The sequence below is a fragment of the Mycteria americana genome, chromosome 1 (assembly GCF_035582795.1).
Source record: "Mycteria americana isolate JAX WOST 10 ecotype Jacksonville Zoo and Gardens chromosome 1, USCA_MyAme_1.0, whole genome shotgun sequence".
Lineage (NCBI taxonomy): Eukaryota > Metazoa > Chordata > Aves > Ciconiiformes > Ciconiidae > Mycteria > Mycteria americana.
The window spans coordinates 56,052,089-56,077,152 of record NC_134365.1 but is presented as its reverse complement, the minus strand read 5'-3'; the positions used below and the strand labels follow the sequence as shown (position 1 = coordinate 56,077,152).

Genomic DNA, 25,064 nt, shown 5'->3' with positions numbered 1-25,064 from the left:
GCTGCCATCTCACCTTGTTCTAGTGATGGTGCTGAACATCAGAAACTCCCATAGCCTAAGCTAGACATGGCTATAGAGGTCCACGCACAGCTGGAAGACTGGGCACCTCAACACCTGGCTGAGAGGGAGCTGCCTGGGAGGGAAACACCAAGGCAAGGGGTAGGGTTCTGTACCACACCACTGATCTTTGCTTGTGACAAGAGGGCTGGTAAATTCCCAGTTGGGCTTTTCCTAAGCTCACTTCCTTCCTCTTCTTACTCACCCCCAGACAACATGTGCAAAGGAGCACCGGCATACAAGCCATGACTTTAATTGCCACCCCAGCATGCAAGAAGCTGTCCCCCACAGCAGGCCAGGGGGGAAGAGAGGCATTTCCATGTTTTGAGAACATAGCAGCAGTTTATTTACAGTTCTTCAGCCATTCCCTGCACCTGCAGAGGCTGTGCTAGGTCAATCCCAGCTCTCACCAAGCTTTAGGAGGGCCTTGGGTGGCCGGGAGATCACAGGTTGTCACAGGAAGTGCCTCAGCCCCTGACCTGAGCACCCTGGGAAGTGGTGCCACATGGCTGAACAGTGGCTGGGAAAGCAGGAGGATAACGATGCTAGTGAAGGAAACTCCCCCCTCCAGCGGCGGTTGCTGGGATCTCCAACTTCAGATCCAAGGGCAGGGACAACCTGAAGCTGCCTCGATTTCTTGAAATCCTTTGGCACACGGAGTCCATAGGCATCTCTCCTGCCCTCTCCAGCACAGGTATCTGAAGAAATAGCTCAGCACAGCTTAGTACGGCCGAAACTTGCGCTGGGCTCGCATCAGTGCGATTCTCTGCTTGTCCTCCTCAAATTTCTTCCTCAACTGGGCAATGTCTGAAACAGGCAGAAAGAGGACAGGTCACATGGGAGCAGTAGATCTCCCTCTCCTGGGGAGCTTCACTTCTACACACCAGGAGGGGCTCAATCCCAACACCCGCAAATACACACTTCCCAGAGCAGGTCCTTTTGCGCCTGGGCTGAGTGCCAAGCTGTTCACCTCCAGCAGTGCTGCAGCTCCCTCTTGGGGAGGAAACAGGCTCGTTTTCCCTTTCAATGGCTGCCTTTGTGCAGACTGAAGAAACACCTATTGGAAAGCCACGATCTGCCTGCTCTCCCACAAAATATTCCAGCAGCCCTTGCTAGGACAGGTGCTGGCAAGGGACCCCTAAGAGCTGGCAAGGCCATTCGCAAAACCACCCAGCCAGCTGTTCACCTGCAGCTGGACATAGCCTCCACTGAAGGAAAAAGGATGCTCTTTGGGTCACAGTGTGAGACAAGAGACATGGACAGGGGTAGGAGGAGACTCAGACACTCACGCTCTCTCTTGGTCTCACGATGCTGCCAGGCATAGAAGTTGAGCAGCTCTTTGCGGGCCCTTTTCTGCTTCTCCCTCTCCAGCACCCGCAGGTTGGCAGCCTCTGTTCGGGGCAGGCCGGGCTTCCGTCCCTTCCGCGTTACCTTCACCCAGCCCTCCTCATCCGGAACGCCCTCCTCCTCGGCCGCTTTAGCTTCTTCCTGTAAAGGCAGGAGGGTGAGGCAGCTCAATGCAGAAAGACTGACAGCCTGCCCAATGCACAGCTCCCCCACAGTCCCCCTTACACACATGCAAAGTTACAGCTCCTGCTTCTGCACAAGATTTGAAGGAAGGCATGGGACCAAGGACACAGGCATTCAACTCTCAGTCACAACACTGCACAGCAGCCAGGACCCAATTTATTTGTGGATACCTATTGTAAGCTCTGGGTTGGAATGGTCAGGTGTTGTGGACCAAACCAGGACCTGACTGCCCACCAACAACTGGGAATAAAACAACCCTGCCAAACAGCGTGTTTCCCTCTGCCCTTTCCACTGAGGCTGGGGCACCGAGAGATCTTCTCTCTTCCCTTCCTGTCCCGAAACAAACTGCTTAGCTGGGTTCCTTCCCCAGCCTGGCCTCACCTCTGCTATCTTTTTGTCATAGTCTTGCATGTAGGCATCCACCTCAGCCTTCAGCTCCTCCTGATCCACGACTGAGGCCGCATAGCTGGCGATCCACTCTGAGACAGAGAGAGCAGAAGTCAGCAGTAGTCTCTGTTAGAAGCAAGCCCTAGCGTGATGCCTTTGGGCAGCTCTAGAGAGAACTGCTGTGGGGAAGGACACATTCTGTTCCCACTCCTGTTCAGCCTCCCCACTGCCACAGTTAATCAACTTGCGGCCCAGGCCACAGCCAGTAAGCGATGGAAAGAGCTTGCAACTTTCCCAAGCAGGAGCGGGCTAGCCTGAAGCCCAAGAGGTACAACATTCAGGGCTGCATTCCTGTCAAAGGGTCACATCTGAAGTGCTGTCATCTTGACAGACACCTGGTGCCCTCAAAATGGAATCCAGACTCAATAACAGGCAAGATACAGCCAGTTTCTCTGAATCTACATGATACTGAAAAGATGTTGGGGAAAACTGCCCTTCCATTGTACCAACTGCCCATTCTCCCATAGGGTCACTGGACCAGACTACAACATCCAGTACAACAAAACTACTACCTTGTGAATAATAAAGGCAGGACAATGAAACACTGGACATCTCCCAACTCAGTACAAAATGGTGAGAATTAATCTGGGACATGCAGGATAGGATTCAGCAAGGAAGGGGTAAAGTTTTTCCCCAACACTAGCTAGCAGGAAGATAGCTAGAGCTGACTTACTGCTAATGCCAGTTTTCACAGGGTGACTCTCTGTTGATATCAGCAAGGCACCTTCCTGTGACAGGGCCTTGGCTGCCTGGACACCAGCTGGTTTCCTGAACACCACATATGCTACCTGAAATCCCTAAAAGAAAAAGACACCTAGGCCAGTCAGATACACCTGGGAAAATGGCGATGCAGCAAGGAGCTGCAGTACAAATAAAATAAAAATCAAATAAAAATCAAATAAAAATCAAATAAAAATCAAATAAAAATCAAATAAAAATCAAATAAAAATCAAATAAAAATCAAACCATAAGTTACAGTGGAATAGCAAAAAAAGATAACGTAAACTTAAATAAGTAATCACATTGCCCAATACCCCCAAATAGTTTCCCATATCTCATGTTCCAAATAGTACCATTGAGTACTTGTGGTATTTTCCCATTCTGACCACTAAAGCATCAGTATTCCCCTCCACCGAGCTTTACCGTTACAGTTTTGCGGTTGAAGAATTTGGACGTGACTTTTTCTTTTTTCTCTCCTGGCCCTGGCTTCTCACAGATGTCCACAGACTGGACACACCCGCAGCGAGCAAACAGCCTAGACAGAGAGTCCTTGACACAGAAAATAACAGAGAACAAACGGTACAGGAAAGCAGGAGTAATTCCTCTCCCCACCCTCTCACGCACGCACTACAGAGCGCACCGTGAGGCACAGCCCCAGCCCCTCTGCCCACAGCTACCCCGAGGCACGCCTGGCTCCTTCGCCCACGGCCCCGCGCTCCTGAGGCGATGCCCACGGCCTCCAGCCGCCCCCGCCGCCAGACCGAGCCCCGCGCCGGTGAGACATCCCTACCCCCGCCCGCGGGCCGCTCCAGCCTCACTCACCGGGCTGCAGTACGGGGGGACGTTGAGGACGAAGAGGGTGCGGCGAGGCGGGTGCGTGGTGCCGGCCCCTTCCCGCACCTGGTGCTCCTTCACCAAAAGACAGTGGGGCGAGCGCTGCCGCTCTCCGAACTTCACCGCCAGAGCTGCGAACGACGCACCGGTTAAAGACCCCGTTGCCACCCCGGTCCCTCCCCGCTGCGCCCCGCACCCCCTCCTCACCCGTGTAGCCCGGCGGCGCCGCTCCAACCACACGCTCCTTGGCGGCCGCCATCTTAGCTCGGCGGGAAGCGGCTGGGCGCAGAGGCCGCCGGGAGTTGTAGTTCCCCGCGTCAGCGCTGCGCTGCTAATGGCGGCGGCGGCTCCCTCAGCGCGGGCAGCGCCTAAAAGGCGCTGCCCGCGCTGAGGGAGCCGCCGCCGCCCGCTGGTGAATGTAACAAAAAAGTTTCCCAATCCAGAGCATCTCACAGGACGCTCTGTAAGAAAGCTTATGACACACCATCATTTAGCATAACACTTCTGAAAATGAAGACCTGAACAGTGTAAGACACAGGCGATGTGCTTAATCCTAGAGAGGCAAATGAAAGAAGAAATAAATCTTAAAGATATGTAAAAACATTCAAAGACAACCGTAAGAACAGCTGGTTTTAAAGACTCTTGTTCATCAAGAAAAAAAAAAAGGAACTTTACAGAGGAGCTTGTATTTATGACTGAATGGAAGACAGGATCACTCCAAAATAAAGACTGAAGCAAGACATATGTACAGGGTGAAAAAAGGTCAGTGAAACTAAGAAGTAACATGGGGAGTTGACTCACCAAACAAATATCCAAGTTAATCAACATTATCAGAAGAAATGGTACATGCAAAAGCCACTAAAGTACACCAGACAAACTTGCAAATTGTGGCATCACTTCAGAAATCAGCATGTTTTTGAAAATGCAATGGGAAAAACAAAACAAAACACAACACACTATTACAAATTACCTACCACCTGTCCTGGCCAGCCATATTGAATTAGTGCAAGCAATCAGTGTTTCATATGCGAGTTCATAATCTAACAGCCCAGAAAAAAAAACTGAACAAAAATATATAACCATGCTGCATGAGGGCAAATGTGCACAGATGTGAGGTCAGGCGATAGGTGAGCTCAGTGGAATTGGAATGCCAACAAGATTAGCATGACAATTGCAGGACAGCCAGGAGAAACTGCAGAGCTGCAAGGTGAACTGCTTGAAAAGCACTAGAAATAACTTTCAGTGCCCAATGAAAGAAGCCACACTATGAAGTATTAGAAGACTCAAGATAACTTCAGAGAGCTGACTGAGAACAGGAACAGCAATGCACACCAAGACATTGCTGTAAGACAAATCATGGAGTGGTGTTCCAATAATTACTGACTTCACAGATTAAAAAAAAATAATACACTAAACTGCCATAGATCACAGAGCTAGAGAACAGAGCAGTAGTTCTTCCAAGGAAGTATGTTAATATCATGATTTCTTATGGCTAACCTAAACACAACACACAATTTAACAGCAATTTACAAAGTGCATCTTGCTGTTTGGCTTTTGGAATGGACATGAATCTATTAAAAAAATGCTTGAATCTCCCCATTCTTTCAGAAGAGACAAGATATGCACTCACAATATGTCTTCACATTTCCACAGCTTTCATCTAGCCAATAATGAAAGTACCCTACTTCAGCTAGAACAGGTACCCTCATTTCACAGCTGTGGGTTTGTTTTTTTAATAAAATTACCTTTTAAATTACTAGGCTGTCAATAACAAAGGCTATTCTTTTTCTTTTCTGTGACAACAGAATTGGAACTAGGTGGGGACACAGATTGCTCCCACTTAGTAGCAAGAATCAGCTACTAATTTTGATGATCCAGATTAAAAGATTTATGAGTATCAATTCTCTCATCCATATACTCCTCTTGCTCTTCATCACATGATCAGTTTTGAAGTTTCTATATTCTTCTAAAAGCATGCTTGATTCAATGTCAGAACAACTTCACCTGTCTTTAGGTGCTTCACAGCATCTAAAAAGGCTTAGAATCCACTCTCTGTATAACAAACTTTTATTCAGAAACAGGTAATACATTATCTTCTGCAACCCCTAATGCTTCCTCCCCCTCCCCCCACTTTTTTTAATAAAACACTGGTGTTTGATGGACAATCTAAAAAAGGAGAACAATAGCTGTCTTCGGTCCCCTCTCCTACAAACATCTGCTGTTCACATGAAGCACCCTACCAATAACGAAGTCATTGGCTTCCAAGCCAAAGAGTACTTCAGAAAAACAAGTCCTGCCGAGTCCTCAGTTAGTTCCATGGCTAAAAGGGATACAGTGAGATAGAGGAATGGTTTGCACGAGCTAGATAGAGCAAAGAGCTAATACAGAACAGGAAAGCAAAAGAAACATAGGGTTGACCAAGATATGGAATCTGGGCCTACAACCGTTACAGAGCTCATTAAAGTTCAGTGGAGCTGAACAGAATGAACAGTTAGTCTCCTAGCTAGAAGGATCAAGTTCAACCCCCAAACAGATTCTGGAAGTGGCTCTTAGCTTTCCTCTCTTATAATACAATTTGAACAAATACAAACGAATGGAGCTAGTGGGACTTTAAATATCCATGGCAATAATGCTGTACTAACAAAGGAAGCATTGGAAGTGCCACCTAGTGGCCTGTGGCTCATCACAGATGCTTACTGCCCCAAGGTACATCCCTTACTGCTCTGCACAGGACTTGCTTAACACTCTTCTCCCTACGTGTTCCGTAGAGTGCTAACTGCTTTCCTCTCCAAAACCTCTCCCTGAAGCCATGAAGTGCAGCAATCATCCTCCAAATCCATGCATGGGAACAGCATGCCCGCACAGCAGCCAAACATTGCCCAAATGACATCTCAAGAAGTGAGCTCTTAGGCACAAGACTGCTTTCTACATATTAGCAACTGAAAAAGGCCCCAGCTCCTTCCTTTTTACAGAACACTGCATAAGTTAGAAGGCAAGAAAAAAAAATTTAATGTCCCTGCATCAGCAGGAGGATGCAATACAGTTTAATGGGAGTGAAACACTTGGATTTCCTCTAGCTCTGAACACAAGACTGGTTATTATTTTTCAGTCCAGAAAGAAGAGAGCAACTGAGCCTGACCTTACAGGGCTAATATATTCATTGTACAAATGCCAGAGCCTTTTTCTTCCCCCCACCTCTCTGCATTACCAGAGTTGAAGCATCCCTCCCATAGCACAATGGGTGGTGCACTCGTGCATATGTCCTTTCTGCCTGATGCCTCTGTTGGCTGGTACACACAGCGGGAAACTCAGTTTTTCATGCTTCTTCTCAATGTCACAGCTGCTGAGCAGAAAAATGTCCAACAGCCAGAATGAAGTAGTATGCCACCGAATGCATACGAGTCAAAGATGCAAGATGGTGCTTCCTGTATGGAGCCACACCTGACTTTGTATCCAGCACAGCAATTTCAGAAACAATGTGGTGTTCTTGCCTGTTGGTCATCAAGGGAATGCACCTTTTAGTTAAAGGTCAGTCAGAGGAAAAGAGAAGGAGATCACCACTCCTTCCCTCAAAGTCTATGTGCACTTTTAATGGCCACTAGGGGCTTTGGAGTAAAGGAGGGAGTTACATGGTATATGCTTGGTAATACATTACTGGCAGAAGGGGGAGGTTATTCTTTTGGAAAAAATCATGGAAGAAAACTCCAACTATGAAAACAGAAAGTACACACACAAGAGGAAACACTATTGTACAGTAAGGTAGCGATCATAGAAAACAAAAAATTTCAAGGCAGGCAAATGCAAATAACATCTGCACTCCTGCACTTTTCTCATTCCCAACTTAAATGAGTTTTCCAGTCCACTGCTCGCTCCCCCTTCTCAGAGTTTAATTTTGAATTCTGTGGGCTGCACAGAGGCAGAGACCCCTGAGGATTTGAAGAGTGCCTTCAAGATAGTGTCAGGGTCCACCTCAGCTGGGGGATTTGAGGAGGCGCTTGCACTTGACCGGCGTGGTTCCCCTTCCTTCTTCACTGAAGGGGTATCACTCAATCGGCTAGAGGATTAAAAAAAAAAAGCAGTATTTAACCACATTATGAAATAAAATTTAACACTATGTCTGCATTTACTGTTCTTGGTGTTGCCCCCTTCCCAATATTAGAAATAAAGGTTTTAAATATGCTTTCCTCACAGGAAAACTTCCTCATCTCAGACTTGTTTTGAGCCCCAGGGCTGGGAACACTATGGAGTCAAGCTATATTGCACTCAGCTCAACACAGAGCACCACAGAGAGGAAGAAAAGGAGAACATTCATGGGATGATAATTTGCCAACAGTTTTCCTCCCTTCCCCTCAGGTTCTCCTCAACAGAACCTGCAAACATGTTCGGTTCTTCCCCCCACCCAAAGGACACTTACAGCAATATAGGCTGGTCTGAGGTGATGACATTCCCATTCATATGAAGATTGCATTTCATTGGTTGACCTAAACAAACACAATAAAAAAAGTCCTTATATCAGAATCGTGGTAAGGCAAGACCCCAGAAATATCACACATTAGCACAAGCAATAGAGTTTCTCATGTTTCTCCAGCATGTGAAAGAACAGCTGATACATCTTTTGTTGCAAAATCACAGCAACAGAAGAGCCACTGAAACACTCAGTACAATACGAAGACTCACACTAATTAAGAAAATACATACAGGTACAAAACCCTTAGCAGAGACAGAAGAGAATCTCCCATTCTCAGCTGTCTGCTCCTCATCTGACATTCATAACATCACTCTTCTAGAGAAAGAAAAAGCATCTATTTCCAGCTAAAAATTAACAGCTGATTTCAGCCTATAACAACATTGCAGACAGATCCAGATTAACAACTGCATTGTTCAAAGTTTATGGAGAAGCTGACGCTAATTGTTTTACAGGTCTGATTCAAAATGTCTCTGACTACACCTTGAGAGTTTTGCAAATGTTAGTTTTATTTGTACTTTGCAAACAGCTATTCTGTAAGCAGGTAAAGCCTTCCTAAGGACTATCTAGCTCCTAGCACTGGATTAGAAACAAAAGAAATTTAATCTGGAAGTTAGACCAGCAGAATCACTGGGACCCTGCCTCTAGCTTTGAGCATTCTATTTCTAAGAAAACTTTTTTGTAATTCCCCTTAAATAAACTGCACATATATTCAGCTAGCTACACAGGAGCTTATTACATTGCCTAGCTCTTGAACTGATTTTCTGGCATTTCCTCTCTCTTGGTAGCATATGAGCATCTAAGATGCTTTTGAACTCCCCACTGAAGTAGAAAAGTCTTTGTTGATTTATCTATCCTAAATGCAACTCTGGCCTCAAAACTTACCATCTAAGCATCTGTTGTTGTATTTCTTATATGCTGTGATAGCATCTTCTTTCTTCACAAATACTACCTCAGCCACTCCAGGGTGCACCAGCCGGGCTCGCTTCAGAGCGCCACACACACAGAATAACTCCTGAGGGCAGAGAGCTAGTCATGACCATGGTCACATCAAAGGCACCACTTCAGCCAAAGACAGTGAGTGAGAAAGGCTTAGTTTCCTAATTGCACCACCCATCCTGCTTAGTCAACACATTGCAGAATCTTGCCACTTGCCATATTTTGTGTTTGCTACAGTAAGAGTACTTCGCATTAGTAATACAGGTTGCACAAAACTCCATACTGCTACCAACACAAACAGAAAAGTTCAAGGCCAGTATTCTATACTGTTTGTCACCCATGAAGACCAGGCTTGTTCTCAGCCTGCTGAGAATGGAAGCACCTAGATAATCTGGATGGGGGCGTAAGTTTGAGGATGCCACCAAGCATGATTTGGCATGAACTCTTCTAAGTGATGCCAGGTATCTCAGTACACCCTAGAAATGGTATTTTATTCCAACTTCTTAAGCACACACTTTAAAAAGTGAACAAAAACTAAAACAAAAAAAATCAGGTACTCTCAAAGTTTTTGCAAGGAAAGTAAACCCACGTCATACCCCTCTTCATTGCATTCACCATAGTTCAAGTGATTTATCAAAAGAGGTAGGTTAAGGGAAGGAAGAGTCACTCATCCACAGTTTGGCAGTAAGCAACACTCACAACAATGTCTTCCTCTGTGACTCGAGGATGCAGATTGTTCACAGTCATCTTTGTGCCTTCCAAAGGACTGAACGCCAGCTGCCAACACAAACAAATGCATCACATAAAAAAGGTCACAAATGCAGCAGGCAAGACAGCACAGCAGAGAAAGCATTAAAAAAGTCATTAAAGGGATGTCTGGGAAAGTCCGTACACACACACAAAGGTGAGAGCTACAGCTAGTAATGGGAAGTATCAATGCTTACAAAAGCCCAGCTCATCTGATGGTGAAAAGGAACCCATTTTCCATGCTAATTTCTCTCTGAATTAACTTCTCTTTCATTCCCAAGTACAACACTAACTTAATCTGCATAGACATAGTACTCTCTGGTCATGCCCACCCTTTTAAGCACATCTCTGCTGCACTCTACACCAGCCAGCAAACCCCAAAATATGGCTCCAGCCCCTCAAGAGCATGCTGAACTCAACATGCCTGGGAACACCTGGTGGGTTATCTGCACCTAACATCAGGCAGTTTGGCAAAGCAATTCCAGGCAGGTTGTCTACAAATAGCCCGAGAGGTCTTGTGTGGACAGCAAGAAGCTGTATTTGGAAGAATCCTGTTTTTCTCCTTGCTAACAGGAGCAGACGGAAGACAATGTAACTAGTAGTGTTAAAACACTATTCCTAGGGACATGGAAGCCTCCAAGGAATGTCCAAACAACAACTGCCACCTCCTTGTAACATGGATTCCTCCAGGACCATGTGCTCCCATGCTAGATAAAGTTGAGAGAAGCAAGATGCACTAACTGAGAATTCCCAGTCTCTCAAATGCTGAAGAAAAGGATGTTTAGACATGTTTCAAATTCTTGGGACATGGGCTGCAGTTATCTGAATAAACTTGGAGTCCCAGAAATAATGGTGGAATGCAGGCAGAGCACTGCTTGCATAACCGATAAACAGCAAGTTTCAAAGACTTCTATAAAGAGCACCTCCCACTTCCCCAAGCTCACCTCAACAGGTGCTGATTCTTTTGGAGGCTCCTCCTTTGTCACTAAGGTCCGGGACATGTTTGTCAAGGCCTTCGTCCGCATAGGAGAGGGAGGTGCAGGTGGAGCTGTGTATGTATCGTTCTGGACCACTTTAGTCAGGGGAACAGTCTTGGACAGAGAGAATTTATTGCCACTCAGCCCAGTCTACAGGAAGAAAGAATAAAGTATCTCTGAGAGCTGCAGGCTACAAAAGTCATCCCTCCTCTTCAAGCACCAACAGCAGTTGTGACTTACTAGCATGCACTAAGAACTGCATGTTCTTCCCGGTGTCAAAACCACTACAGTGCTGGAGACCTTCAGCTCTGAGACAAAAATCAACTGAAATTTCTGGGCATACATTTATCCCAAAAGAGCACTTCCCTCACTAACGAGCACTGTTTAGTTTCATATTCTTCTTAAATGAACTTTACCAGTGCAATGTGAATTTGAAAAGCTCCTTTTACGCAAAGATTTTCAAGTACTTTATGAGGTATACAACAAAGATTGCTCATTAACAGTAAGACTGAGCTGCCCTAGTACAAACAGCAATACTTCTTCAGAAACACGAAGCTCGGGCACGCAAAGACATGGAGCATAAGTTTTCTAGTTGGAACTACCTGGGGAGTTTAAAGCCAGAATAAAAATTGTTCTTGGCAGCTGCCGTGAACACTGAGATAACACATTTACTCCTGAAAAACACCCATACGGCTGATTTTAAGGACCACAAATGGCCAGGAACTCTATTCTGAATACGCAACATGAGAAAAAAAAAACATGGGATAATCACTGCACTAAACTACGTGATTGTAAAAGCCACATTAATTTGCTTTCTTAGAACCACAGAATAATTCAGGACAAACCCATGTCCAGCCCTCATGTCTGAAACAGGGCTAACTTCAAAGACATGTCAGGTTGGCTCAGGGCCTCATCCAGTTACACTCTGAACATCTCCAAGAACAGCGATTTCACAGCCTCTCTGGGTCCCTGTGCCAGAGGATGACCAATACCCTGAGAATTGCACAACTCCCCCCATATCTAACTAGGGTTTCTTTTGCTGCAACACATTTGTTGCTTCATCTTCTCCCTGTTCACTCCTGAAAAGGACCTGGGTTTTGCCTTTTCCATGACCACCTATTAGGCAGTGAAAGTGCATGGACAGATCTCACTACAGCCTTCTCTTCTCAGCCTTAAGAGACACTGCTCTCTCACCCTCTCCTCAGCACCCTGACCACCCTGTTGTACTAGTTCCAGTCTGTCAGTCTTATATTACAGAGCCCAAAACCAGGCACAGTACTCCAGGTGCATTCTCAAAATACCAAACAGATGGCAATAATTATCTTCCTTGATTTGCTAGCTATGATCTTACTAATATACAGTCTACAGTTGGCCTTCATGGCTGCAAGGATGCACTGCTAACTCATTCTTAGTATATCACCCAGCAGGACCCCCAGCCTCTTTCCTACAAAGCCACTTTCTAGCCAGTCAGTTCTTAGCTTAAGTTGCAGAAAGTTATCCCATCCCAAGAGCAAGACCTCGCATTTGTCTGTGTTGAAATTCCATCTTCTCCAGAGCATCAGTACTCCCCAACAAGCTGCCAACCAAGATTTTGCAGGGCAAGAGATTTTCTGCTTTGATGTCCAGCCTCTAGAAGCAGCAGAAAGCTTCCCTTGCTTGCCTGCTCAAACAATAACGAGATAGGTTCAAAGCACTTCCCCAACAAGAAGAAAGTCAAGAGCTAACATGCAGCAACCTGCCAGCAAGGGAGAAAGCACACATTCTGGCTGCAAAAGGCCTAGAAAACCACAGTTAGCCTAAAAGGACTCTGTCCCAAAAATAACACTAGAAGCATTGGCACAAAGGGAAGGGTGGGGTGAAGAGCAAACATTTCAGGAGAAAGCATTGTTTACATACTTTAAAAGAACATAAGCCCTGTAAAGCCGCAGCCTGTGTGTCCACCCAATGCGAGCATGGCGTGGTGGGGACTGTTCAGATAATCCCTTACCGCGTTGTGCAGGAAACTGTTTGTGGTGGTGATTTTCATCTGTTTGCTAGTAAGAGGAGAGACACTTTCATCATCATCTTCCATGTCATACAGACCCTGAAGAGAAGCAAGGTAATAGTTTACATGCAGGTAGATTTAATCTAGACATTTCCAAAATAAGTAGTTTTCCCTTGCCTTCAGTCTTCTTCAGCTAATGGACTTTACTTCTATCCTGGCAGCTTGGGGACACAGAGCTGAAGGGACACAAGTCCATTTCAAAACGTCAGTGTAAAAACTATCAAACTTCTTTTGCAGGAATGCCACAGTAAAGCCATTTCCCTAGGTGTACTGAAACCACATATAGATTTCTGTAATCCCTAGACCTCATCAGGACTGATGAAACCACATTAATGGAATAAAGCCTCAGTGTCTTACTTTTTAGCACCCTGCTATGTTTAAAGTTGAAGCCTGTGCGTATGATTTTTTTTTAATTAGTTTTTTTAAAATTAAGCAGATGCCTGCCAAGTAAATCTGAACCAAACGTTCCTTTTGAATAGCCTGCTTTCCACAGCACATATCCGTCTGGCACTAGAAAACACTGCACTAGGAGGTTTACTGAATGAATAATTAATTTCCCAGCTCAACTTAAGGCTCACAGCCCTGCCTTAAAATACTGAGGCTAACTCCTACACAAGTATTTTTTCACAGATTCTAAGTAACGTTAAGAAAAAGCCTATACACATGTCACTGCCCAGAACATAAGAAGTCACAACTCAAAACGGTTTCCCATTAATTCAGTAGAAAGGTGAAGAAAAATGGAGGGATTAGCAATGAGAGCTTGCAAAATACGTGGGTTGTCACGAGTCAGATTCTGGTTTACAAACAAGAAGGTTGTTCCAGTCACAGAAATGCTATGAGGGAAAAAAAAAAAGGGTGATAGAACAAAGGAGAATTGTGCAGAAAAGAACTGGGAAAAACACTAGCCATCAGGACAACAGACTTGAGTTTGAGACAAAGTGAAATGGATTCAAGGCTTATAGTGATGAGGTCAGAATAACAAAGACACTTAAGTGACAGCATCTGGGATAGGTGAGGGCAGCAAGTCAATGTAGAGGTAACATACACAAATAGCTAAAGTTACCATAATTGAGGCAAAAAACCCCAAAACAAAACAGGACATAATATTGTGAATGATAGTTTTCCAATATTTCATATAATACTTTATGTACACACACAAAATAAATAAGTAATAAGAATGTGTAATTCCTCTCTGAAAGCACCCAAGGTGGTAAGGTGGCGGAATGGCTGGGGGCTCTGACAAAGGCCTTTAAAACTGATCCAAGAAGAGACAGCACAAATTACAGGGTTTTCCTCAGACAAAATCTGATTGATAAGGGATATGGCAAATTTGATAGCACATCAGAATACTAGTTAACATCATTCACTACCAGGTTTCCAGCAGGGACCCACAGCTGGGATTTCACAGGAAGGTTATACCCTCTCCCACCTCACTGTAGAACATTTGACCATGGACAATCATATCACTCTCTGAAGAGGCTGGCAGGAAGGTGAATCAAAACAATCAAAACAACCAAAACGTGATCTCATGTGGTGTCACAAAGAAATTTACAGAAAGACATCAGAGCTAAAGGCCACAGTCTCTAGAAAAAAAAACACATTAGCATATACAGATAAAAACTGGCAATACCTACTTTGCATTCATATAACACACAAGGAATCAAGATCAATTAGATTAAATGAAAACCTCAGTTACCATGGAATTACCTTAACCACACAAGAACAGGGAGCTAAGCTGTTGAAGTTCCACTCACTTTTCTTTTTTACTTAAAGTTTTCTTTGCACCTGCCAATGTTTATGGACACCTTCCTTCCCCCCCCAAGGTAACAGAGCACAGAGCAGGCACACACCTGTTTGTGTGTATGGTTGTTCACCACATTGATCCTCATTCCTGCTGGAGGAGAGTGTCCAGGAACTGGAGCTTTCTGCTACAGTTAGAGAAAAAGAACCAAAGCATTAAACACTACAGTCCACCAGATTCCCACTTCAGAAGATCAGAGCTGTTAGTTTGATACTCTGAGACCACTTAAATGAAACTCACTCTCCTGCTCTTGAAACATATTACCACAATATGATATTAGATAATGTCTATGTTTCCTGTAATAAGTTCAATATGAGATAGCTTCACTTAATCGAAGAAATTAAAACCTAAGGCCACACAGAGAAACTGATTCAAATTACTTGAGTTTTAGTCCAAGATTAGTGGGAAGAGAACTTAACTCCAGCCCTGCCAGCACTGACTAGATCTACATTTCTGCCAACACAAAACCATGAATTGGGTAAATCAGTAAGTAAGCTTCTCTTCTTTCATGCTACAAGGAACCAAAGATATCTATTTCATCAAACTCAACAAGTTGGGACACAACACAATTTAGTTCTGTTCCATTTCAAAGGAGAAATATATACTGTCCCTTCACACTAGAGCTGGAATAAGCTGTACTGGAATAAAATGATGCACAGGGTAGCGTAGCTGACCCTTCTGCAGCCTGTTATCCCATGAAACAGGGAAACCACAACAGAAGTAGTCAGGGAATGTAGCTGTACTAATCAACAACTGAAATCAAGCAGCAACTCTCTCAAAACTGCCCTTTTGGTTTTTGAAAAAGCTGGAAGCTGTCCATTACAGAAAAGAATGGGTCTTCTTACAAAAATACTCCATACAGGCAGTAAGATCTTCAGATTGGCATTTTCTCTGGACTGTAACTTACACCACAGCACCTCATGTTTCAATTTGCTAATCAATTCAGAAACAAGGGTACCCGTCCTACAGAAACACCAGCAGAGCTATGGAAATTCTTTGGGTTTCAAAGACTTTTTTCCTTCCTTTATGAGAAACAAGACCACAGTACAGGACAGAGCTGTGTGCTGCATCTCAGATCAAGATACTTTAGTTTGATTCTCCTCCCACATCTGGGAAGAGGGGAGGGCCATGGGCAATTTGGAATTGCAGTACAAATGTTTTAAAAAATGATTAAATAATTGCTCATGGGCACAGTTTTGTCTATAGCCAATCACTGTTACATTCTACGATATTTTCTCTTGCAATATGTTGTTTAACAAACAAAGTACTGTAGGTCAAACCAAGTAATAAAAAAAAAATCAGGTCAGACCACATTGCTGCTGTACCAAGTCTCTGGAAACTATTTTAACTCCTAGAAACTTTGTAGAAAATGTTCAACTCCAAATAGCTGGTGGTGGTGATTTGGCTTAGGACAGCATGAGTACTAATTACTCTACTAATTAAAGACTACTGAATAGACTGCTCTATTGCTCTGTGATTAGCCCTTCTTACTGCCACAAGAGCCCTTTCTCTTTCTTAGGTCAGCCTGGCAGGAAACCTGCCGAGTAATGGGAAATTTCCTAGGCTAATTTAAAGAAGAAATATGCTTGATGCTCTTGAGCAAAACCTACAGCTGAAGAGAAAGCAGACTCATCTAGGCTTTCAAACTGATGAGAATAGGAGATTTTCTGGGTATATGTAAGCACACTGTTGATCTTCGGGAAGATGAAAATGAAAGGTAGGCTAGGAACTTCAGTTACATGCTTGTAGAGGTGAGGAACAAAACCGCTCCTCAAACAACAGTCCTGACAGTCTGGAAACTTCTCTTCTGACTCTACCTACTGTACCTAATACACACACAGTTCAATAGCAGTTGTTTCTCAGAGAATTTTGCTAAGAATCAAGTTACTGTGCACATAGCAAAGTGAAATTAGAAAATTGTCAAAGGAAATCAGCAGGTTAGGAAATCAGCAGTATAATCAACTGATTATACTGCAACTGAAATAAATCTTGAGCCTCAGCAGGAATGTATCAAGTAATCAGGCAACTCCCTGGAAGCCAGGGCTTTCCTGAAAACTGGACAAGTAGAAATAAAGAAATTGTAGAAGGGGTCATCGAATTTTATATCTTCTTAGATACAAACATAGCTGTATGTTCTAAACTGTTATCCTGCCACTAGGATAAACCAGTTATCTAGACAGGATAATCCACCACATCAGACTTGCAAAGAGGGGTGGTGTAAGAATGACAGAAAATGCATATATTTTCTTTGTATTTAAGTGGGAAAGACTACTGAACCATTTAAGACAACTACTTTAATGCTGACAGGAGCGCTGCTTTAGTCTTTATTGGGCCCAAAATTCAAACGAAAATTTAAATGAAAGCTAGGATTCTACAAAAAGCCCCAAGCAGCTGCAAGGACACCCAAAAGGCTCTGAATCCTGCCATACAGGCTGGACTGAACTGTGTCACCATCACTTCTACTGTCAACACGTGAACATATTCATGAATTATCATTTCTACTGGACTGCTGTAGAATAACTGAGGGGCTCAGAGGTGGCTTGCTTGACCTACTTGGATAGTTTTGGTGATTTTCATGGCTGGATTTACTGTCCCCATAGTTGGGCTGATAGCAGCTGGAGCACTCCTTTTTAAGCTGATCTTCTCTCTGGCATCCACCACTTTGGTCACCTTTTCAGCAGCAACACTTTGCTGCTTACGGGAATTCAACATCTCTCGAGCGTCCTGCACCTTCCCTTTGATTTTGAACCGAGCGTCCTTTTGAACCAGTTTTTCACGGGCATCTTTAACTCCCAGTTTGTGTCGGGCATCAGTCAGTCCTATCTTCTGTCGGGCATCAAAAGTCCGCTGGAAGCTGACAGCTGGTGATGATCTATTTAGAAGATTTTGTTGGATCCCAATGCGAGATCTTACACCTCCAAACACTGGCCTTGTGTTAAGCCTGGCGGGGGGGGGTGGGGGGGAGGGAGAAAGGAAAAAAGAGAGAGTTTCAGACATTTTAAGATGTGATACAGTATCAATAAAAGTATTTGTGTTGCTGCAAACAAAAGCTCATTATTACTGCACAGAAATCCACTCAGGTTAGATGTCCAAATATAACAGTAGAACTCCTAAGCTGTTTTATGCTGGATTTTACTTTCTACATAAACAGCTATGGAACAGATTTCCAGAAATCCACCCTTAAGCTCACATTTACAAACTTAAGTAAAGGGTCTGACTTCAGCTGTGCTAAGTACATACTACATTTAAACAAAATTAATCAACAACTTAGATACTTCGGGGAAAACCTTGAACAAAACCAGACTTTCTAGCTTTAGGACTGAGCAAGTCTCCTAAAGCATCTTTTGTAATACAATAATATGTCCTGATACAAAGGAAACATGGAACTACATGTGATTTCAAGAATTCTGGGCAGCAAGTTCAGATTTGTGGGAGCATAGAGGCTTGGATTTTAGGATGTACAAGCACCAGTACCAATCTCAGTTCAAAGCCACCAGTTTCAAAGTTGATTAACTGCCAGCAAGAATACTTATCAGTCAGATTACTTTTTAACATCACTGCTGCTTCTTTAATCTACTAACAGAACTGCTGCACTCAATGGCCTTTACTTTTTAAGCACAACATCATCACAATACTGAGCACAGAGATAACAGCCCACAGAAAGGACAGCATTTGTACTTGTACACAAGCATTACTAAGAAGCAGCCCATTACGCAGTGAAAGCTGAAACTAGCTTCTTGTTACAGGTCTGATTCACTTTTTCAAAATCTCCCCTAATAGGAAACAGCTTGTCTAATTTTTTAATACAGTTCCTCCTGTAAGTATTTTTTAAGGTTTTCTTTTTTCCATTGGGTTTCTTTTTTTTTTTTTTTTTTAAAGATGACAAAGTGGTAAGAGAAATTTTAAAGTTAAGGTACTGAAAAAATATTCTGGCCATTGGCTTTTTAAAATTCAAAATAAGCTACAGAAGGCTACAGTGTTCACCTGCTTTCTGAAATGTATTGTCCAGTATTATAAAGTCTAAAACTAGATATCTAAAATTTGTTGTAATACTCAAAAGGCTAACATCACAAATTCAAATGATGATGCAATTTGAATTCTTCATACAGCTTTATATCAGTATTTCCTGTTCTAACCCTACAACCTTAACGTTATTTACAGTCATGTATTTTCAGTGGAGAGATCTGTAAAAAAGAAAAAAAAAGAGAGATGAAAGACTGAACCTCCACTTCTGTCTCTTTCATTCTTGTGTCCAGATAACTGGAGAGCTAGGGCTGGAGTCCCATTTTGTTACCTAGCTAAGAATCCAAATCTCTAAATCTAAATCTCATACAGCCAAAGCACACTAACTAGAAGAAACATGAGTATTACGACCATTTATTAAAATATATCTAGAATAATACAGAAGACTAACAGTATCCATAAAGCAACAGCCACAGAACAAGACTTCCCTTGCAATTTTAAAAAGCATTAATTTAGCTATGTTGAAAGCATTCACTTAGAGTGCTGCAGAAGGGCGTGCTGAGGGGTTCTTTTTAATGAGCATAAAAGAGGTCAAAGTAAAACCAGAAATATATGTATCAGCATTTAAGCCAGGATTAGTTAAAACTGTTAATGACACGAACTAATGAAATCGGTTAGGAAACTCTGTACTGAAGATTACACCATCTCTGAAGACTTGTGTTTATCCTAACAAGCGACTCTCTTCCATAGATAATTGCTTACCCTATAACAGCATCAACTATTTAGGCATTTTGTGCCACAGCACCTGAAATAACAGGGAATCTCAAACATCTAATTCACTTTCCAGAACTCCTAGTTCTGGCTTGAATATTTTGTGGATTAGTACATTTTATAGGAGAAGATTTTTCTGTTATTTCATCTAGACTACTGAAAAGCATGGATATAATGATTTAATTTTATTCAGTTTATCCAGCCTTCACAAAGTCAAGTTAGGTACCTCAGAAATCTTATAAAGTGAGCTAAACATGACAAACCAGAGAAATGCAAGGCACAAAGATTCTCGCAGTGCTGCAGAGAGATTATTGTTCAGCAAATAAAAGCAGGAAGAATTCCTGGAAGAAATGAGAGTTAAGGAGGGATTTGAGAAAGGAGGTGCTTGGCATATAAAGCAGCATAAGACTGTTCCAAATACACAGGATAACATGAGTGAAAGTGCAAAGCCAAAGCCCTGTCTAGACTAAGATTTAAATGTGTTTGAATGTTTTGCTACTATATGTTAGCAGATAACTTTCAAAATACTAGTCTAGACATATAAACATACACATTCAGAGTTAAAACCTAAGATTCTCCAAGGACCATTAAATTAAGAAAACCCTCAACAAAACAACAACAACAAAAAGGAACATGCTTAGCTAACACAGATGCGGAGAAATCCATGGACAAGATATTCAGAACCATCAAGAGACTATGGCAAAAGGGAAGATGAAAAGCTACCAAAGGAGAAGCCAACTAAGAACTGCCAACAGCTGCACTAGAGTAAATGGCCCAGCCTACACTAGACACATCTACAGTACAAAGAAATAATCTAATCTTGTAGCTAATATGTAACATACTCCACATCCACACAAGCATTTCGAACAATCTGTCAGAGTATCATTAACTATGCTACAGAGACTACAGTTTCCAAGGGCCAGGCAGCAATTTTGATGAAGCCATCGCAGCCTGAAGCCTCGCCTGTGCGGATCCCGATCAGCTTTGCTACAGTTACGGCTCCCTGTGGCACAACTACACCTCCCACGGCTATCCCACAATGCACCGTGCCGCTCATCAACGCACCACTTCTGGGAGCTGTGGGGAGACCGGGCACCCCCAGGGCACTGCCTGACGAAGAGCTGCAGCCCAGCAGCAGCTCCTGCTGCAGCTACAGGGCAGCCCGGATACCAAGGGGGCTCGGGGATGGGGGGCGCCGAGGCCCTGCTGATCCCAGCTTGAGGAGCACCGCTGGGTTAATCGGCGGGGAGAAAGAGGTAGCGGGGAAAGCACAGGTCGGAGGCACTAGTGAAGCGATGGGCTGTGCCAGGAATCTCGGGAGAAACGAGAAGGCCCCAAGAAGGGACGGGGCGAGGCAGCGGGTGGGTCTGCCCTGCCGGGGCTAGAACCCACGGGGCAGCGCCAGGCACAGGGGCGAGAAGTGGGGGGACCGACCCCCGCCCCGGCCCCAGCCCGCCCCATCCCTGAGCGACGGCCACCACCACCAATCCGCGTCAAAGGCACGGCCCCACAGACCAACGCATAAGCCAATGGGAAGGCGAGAGCGGGGAATAGGGCCGGGCCGCGCTGAGGCAGGCTCTGGCCCGCAGCCTCCGGGGCGGAACAACCAGAAGGGAGAACAGAGGAACGACCGGGGGCTGCCGGGCCTAGGGCGCTTCCCTCCCGACCGCTTACCTCCCTTTCACCGTCACACCGCGTTTCCGTATGAGCTCGTCCAGAGAGAGGTCCGCCATCTTGTCGCGGGGCCCAACGATAAGACGCAGCGAGCGAGACCCGGACATGACATCATACTGCTTCCGCTCCTCGCCCCGCCTCTAGAAGTAAGGCAGTCCCCGCCCCCGGGTGTCTAATATGAGTGCGCGACGCGGGGGGGGGGGCGGGGAGAGCGTCCCACAACCCCCAGCGGCGCCCGGGCCGCTCATTTGCATACGGTCCTTGGCGTGTCCCGTCCCGGTTCGGCGTCGGCAGCGGTTACACGCGCAGGAGGGGCAAGAGACCGGGCACAGCAGTTAGGGCAACGGAAAGCTAGCTTGTGCGGTGTGGGACGGCGTGGGGAGCTGCTCGCCCTGACCTACAGAGCTAACGCATAGGGTTCTCCCAACGGGGTGGAGAAAGAGGCGTTATGCCTTAAACTTATGAGTAAGGAAAATAACGACCCGGGGTGACGCCCGGGTCCTCACTGCCAATGTGAGAGGAATTTTTGCGCGGGTACAGGTCGCCCCCGGGTGCCCCGCTTACTTCGCGGGATGCCCGGGTGCCGTGATCTGCCCGACCCTCCGTGCCCATCGTCCCAAGGACAGAACCGGGGCAGCCGCCGTCTGCCGTGCCGGGCCCCGCCGGCGGGAGCTGTGGCTGCGGGCCTCGGAGCGCTTCGCCCCGCCCCGGTGTTTTCACATTATAAGGAAGAACTCGGTTAAATCGCTTCAAAGAAAAAAAATGCTAACCAGTGTAAATGCTAACCAGTGTCTGCTCCCCACCCCTCTGCTCCGTCCAGTGCGTGCGTAACGCGGTCTGTCCGAGCTGGCCTACGGGTCTTCACGAGGCTTAGAAATACATCACCAAAACCCTCCTAACATTTCACATGTCTGCAGGAAGTGATTCCTTTCTTATGCTTTTGTGGGAGGAATCACGCCATTTAAAATCAGACTAAGAAAAAAAATAAAAATCAGGGAAAGGGAAAAGCCGCCTTGTGCAGGCTTGGGCGGAGGTGAGCTTTGCAGGGCTTTTCCAGTGTCGCCTCCTGCCCTGCCCTGACTTGCGGGCTGCAGCATCTGTCCCTGCAGGAGGGTGGCTCTGGGTTTCACCACGGGCCAGGGTACTTCTGGGCCTCCCTCAAAACGTCCTTTGCAAGCCCAGCATACCCCCAGGGCCCTGCAGCACGGGGTTTCTTCCTGTCGTTGGAAGACGCATCTCCAAAACACGGAGTTTTGCTTCTGCCCACAGCTCTGTCTCTCCCCCGGCAGCTGTCAGGAGGATGATCTGTGTGATTCCCCTCCGTGCCCTCACCGTTCACTTCTTGCCATCTCCCTGCCACAACGCCCTGAGCTGCGGTGACCCTGAGGCATCCCAGCGTGCGCAGCAGCGTCCGCCGTGTTGCTGTGGAGCTGCCGGCCTGTGCGCGCTCCGTGCGAGGTCCCCAGGGAAGGTCCTGGGACGAAGCTCTTGGATTTCAGCAGAGCAGAAGCTGCCAGTGAGGGCCATGGACAAATGCAGAGGAGGCAGGTGCAGCTGAGGCAGCTGCTCACAGCCACACGACCTCAGGATCCCACAGCACAGATTTTCTCTCAGGAACCTTTCAAGCCTTCCTGAGCCCCCAGTCATACCAGTAGTGATGCCAGATCACTGCTTAGTTGTCCACTGGTACTTGATCCGGATCAAGCGTGGCACATGACTGCATTGCTATCGAATTAGGGGACACAATAAGTAGTTCATGCCCTTTTTGTGCTTTTGTGCTCCTTTCTGCAGCTGTCAAGATAGCTGATCAAACTGAGGTGGTGGTGTAGTCAATCAGGAGCTGGTGGAAGGCCAAGGCTTATGTAAAATTGATAAGGGGGATTCAGACCGGAATGTGGAATGTTTAATCGAAATTACTGTCCTTGGGAGTAAAGCACATCCTGGAGAAATATGTAAGCTAATTAAGATGTTTTGGGAACAATCTGAAGCTACTTGCAGAAGTGTGATAAGAAGCACCCTCACGGGAACTATCCTCATTATAATACTAAAAGTGACACCCCTCGAGCTGGAGACCCCGGCCCAAGCAGAGACCTCTCACCTCTGGGCATGCATAGAATATTAAAGTAGTACTGTAGCTTTAAGAGTAAGACAAGAAAATGTAGACCAATAGAAAACCCCTTTGCATAATTACTTATGCATATGTATAACTAGACTGTATAAATACTCTACCTGCATGAACGAGCGGTGGGCTAGCTTTGTGGAGCTACCACCTAGCACCTGCTCTTGTGCAAAACTTGAAATAAACTGATATTTCGGCTCCATGTGCGTATTGGGTGTTGCACACTGGGTAACAAACTCTGTTTGTGAGACAACAGTGGGGTGGATGATGTGTAACAACCGTAAAGCCTGCTGTTGCAAAACTAACAGGCAACATTTCTTCAAGCAAATTTGTATGAATATAAGAGCAGCCCAAGTGGTTCGAGACTAGAGAGCCATGTTCCCAGTATCCTGTTTCCAACCTGCAGGGAGCCCCAGTGGAGGTCTCTTCCAGACACCTGTCCAGACGCCCATTGACCTCAGCGATCTTTGTGCAGCCACAATACCCTTTGACAAGGAGTACAAGGCACCTGCTCTCTGCTGCATGGTGAACCACCTCCTCCTGTTCATTTTGCTTCCATCAGCCTAGTTCTTGGAATTGAAGGTGAAGAGTGCACATGTAGCTCCTACCCACCCTCTCTTCCACCTGTGATCCCCTAAGTCATCTTCTCTCCAGGTGGAGAGTCCAGGCTTGCTCACCCATTCCTTCAGTGAAGCTCCCTTCCCTCTGCAGGCACCTTCCTTCCCATGCGGAGGTCTCAGTGGGAGGCTGGTTAGGGGGCATGAGCCATGCTTTTGCAGGAAGGAAGGGTTTAAAGCTCAGGATCTTCCATTCCCTCTGTTTACGATTGTTTTACTCTTCCTGTGGGACACGACAAGCTGCAGCTCAGGTGTCACGGGTCTCTCCCGGTTCCTCCTCGCAGCTGTGAATGAGAAGTCAAATATTTGCTCAGGGACAGGCCCAGGCTTCCGCTTCCCGTCTTGTGGCTGGGAGAGGGGAGAAGGTGCAAGGCAGGAGCAAAGAGACCTCCCTGAGCGCAGGGGTCCTCGCAAAGGGCTCCTTGTCCAAATGTGCTGGGACACTTTCAGGCCTGCCTTGGCTTTTTCAGAGGTGGATTCCTTGAGCGTGTCTCCCTCGCCAGCTGAGACCCAGGGCATGGAAGTCAGAAGAGAGGAGACTGTTCCCCTGTCTCACACCAATTTCCTTTTTAAAATATTAATTAGGGAATTATGCGAAGGATGTCATATTAACCTTGGGGTAACACGTGGCACAGCGTCCACCTTACAATGTTACCCCCATTGAGTCTTACAGAGGCACATGAAGCAGCTAAAAGCAGAATGACGAGGCCAGAGAAAATATCTGATAAGTTGCCGTGGAGCAAGACCACATCATTACTTGGTCCAGATAAAGTCCGTCTGTCACGATGACCGACTGCAATGTTAGATGTGTTTCCTTGCTCTTCAAAGGACAGAAACCCCCGTGCCCTGTGTGTCAGCAGCCAAATAACCTTTCTCGCCGACTTCAGTTAGGAAAGCTCCTAACCATCTAAGCTGTTAGAAACCTTAATTCTTCTCCATTAATTATAACAAAACTATTAAAAATTTATTATGTAGGCAGTATGCTCCCCCTTGATTGCATTAATACCATCACCATAATCTTTACCTTGACACAGAAACATTTTGTATGAAAACGATTAAACAATTTTGTAATTAAACTCAAGGGGGAATTAGCTGCTGTAGGGGTAATTTTTCTATGTCAGGTTTTGTACACTGAAGTAGAATCCTAATAATTACAATAACAATTTCCTGACTTATTACATATTCCTTTTTTGTTCAGATTGAAGATATAGAGACATTAACATTTTTGAAGGTTATACCAGAAATGTCAGTTAATGTGAGTTCTGTTTGAGTTGTACTTCTTGTTTATGTCTATAAACTGAGATTTCTTTACTCTGTTAATTATTTATTGAGATGCATGTTTCCTAGCAGGAACAAATT

The 25,064-nt window shown here is 45.2% G+C and overlaps 2 protein-coding genes and 1 non-coding gene across 4 annotated transcripts; 1 reads left to right on the top strand and 2 right to left on the bottom strand.

Moving 5' to 3' along the window:
• Positions 1-294: 294 nt before the first annotated feature.
• On the bottom strand, positions 295-4,511 carry RRP7A (ribosomal RNA processing 7 homolog A). Its single transcript, XM_075499263.1, has 7 exons — positions 3,796-4,511; positions 3,577-3,719; positions 3,178-3,303; positions 2,708-2,831; positions 1,969-2,066; positions 1,347-1,545; positions 295-864 (listed from the first exon to the last, which is right to left on the bottom strand). Exons 1-7 carry the CDS (start codon positions 3,845-3,847, stop codon positions 779-781), a joined length of 828 nt encoding a protein of 275 aa, XP_075355378.1. The 5' UTR covers positions 3,848-4,511; the 3' UTR covers positions 295-778.
• Positions 4,512-7,157: 2,646 nt separating this feature from the next.
• Positions 7,158-21,121, bottom strand: POLDIP3 (DNA polymerase delta interacting protein 3). 2 transcript variants are annotated; one of them, XM_075499504.1, is made up of 9 exons: positions 20,970-21,121; positions 17,115-17,502; positions 14,611-14,688; positions 12,704-12,799; positions 10,684-10,866; positions 9,692-9,769; positions 8,939-9,068; positions 8,003-8,069; positions 7,158-7,642 (listed from the first exon to the last, which is right to left on the bottom strand). In XM_075499504.1, exons 1-9 carry the CDS (start codon positions 21,074-21,076, stop codon positions 7,468-7,470), a joined length of 1,302 nt encoding a protein of 433 aa, XP_075355619.1. In that variant the 5' UTR covers positions 21,077-21,121; the 3' UTR covers positions 7,158-7,467. The 2 variants fall into 2 exon arrangements, with proteins under 2 accessions (XP_075355619.1, XP_075355626.1); XM_075499511.1 differs by having other exon boundaries at positions 14,611-14,685.
• Positions 21,122-21,417: 296 nt separating this feature from the next.
• LOC142405093 (U12 minor spliceosomal RNA) lies at positions 21,418-21,566 on the top strand. Its single transcript, XR_012774067.1, has one exon. It is a non-coding gene; the product is annotated as a U12 minor spliceosomal RNA (small nuclear RNA).
• Positions 21,567-25,064: the final 3,498 nt, after the last annotated feature.

Bases quoted from the DNA above. Each gene is read 5' to 3' on its own strand.
- RRP7A (XM_075499263.1), bottom strand. From the start codon at position 3,847: ATGGCGGCCGCCAAGGAGCGTGTGGTTGGAGCGGCGCCGCCGGGCTAC. The intron at 2,832-3,177 runs GTAAAGCTCGGT...TTTTTCTTTTAG, and splicing joins TCAACCGCAAAACTGTAACG to GGATTTCAGGTAGCATATGT. The intron at 2,067-2,707 runs GTAAGTCAGCTC...TCTCTGTCTCAG, and splicing joins TGTGAAAACTGGCATTAGCA to AGTGGATCGCCAGCTATGCG.
- POLDIP3 (XM_075499504.1), bottom strand. From the start codon at position 21,076: ATGTCCGGGTCTCGCTCGCTGCGTCTTATCGTTGGGCCCCGCGACAAG. The intron at 14,689-17,114 runs GTAGGTCAAGCA...CTCTAACTGTAG, and splicing joins AAATCACCAAAACTATCCAA to CAGAAAGCTCCAGTTCCTGG. The intron at 10,867-12,703 runs GTAAGGGATTAT...TTCTTCCTGTAG, and splicing joins ACAGTTTCCTGCACAACGCG to ACTGGGCTGAGTGGCAATAA.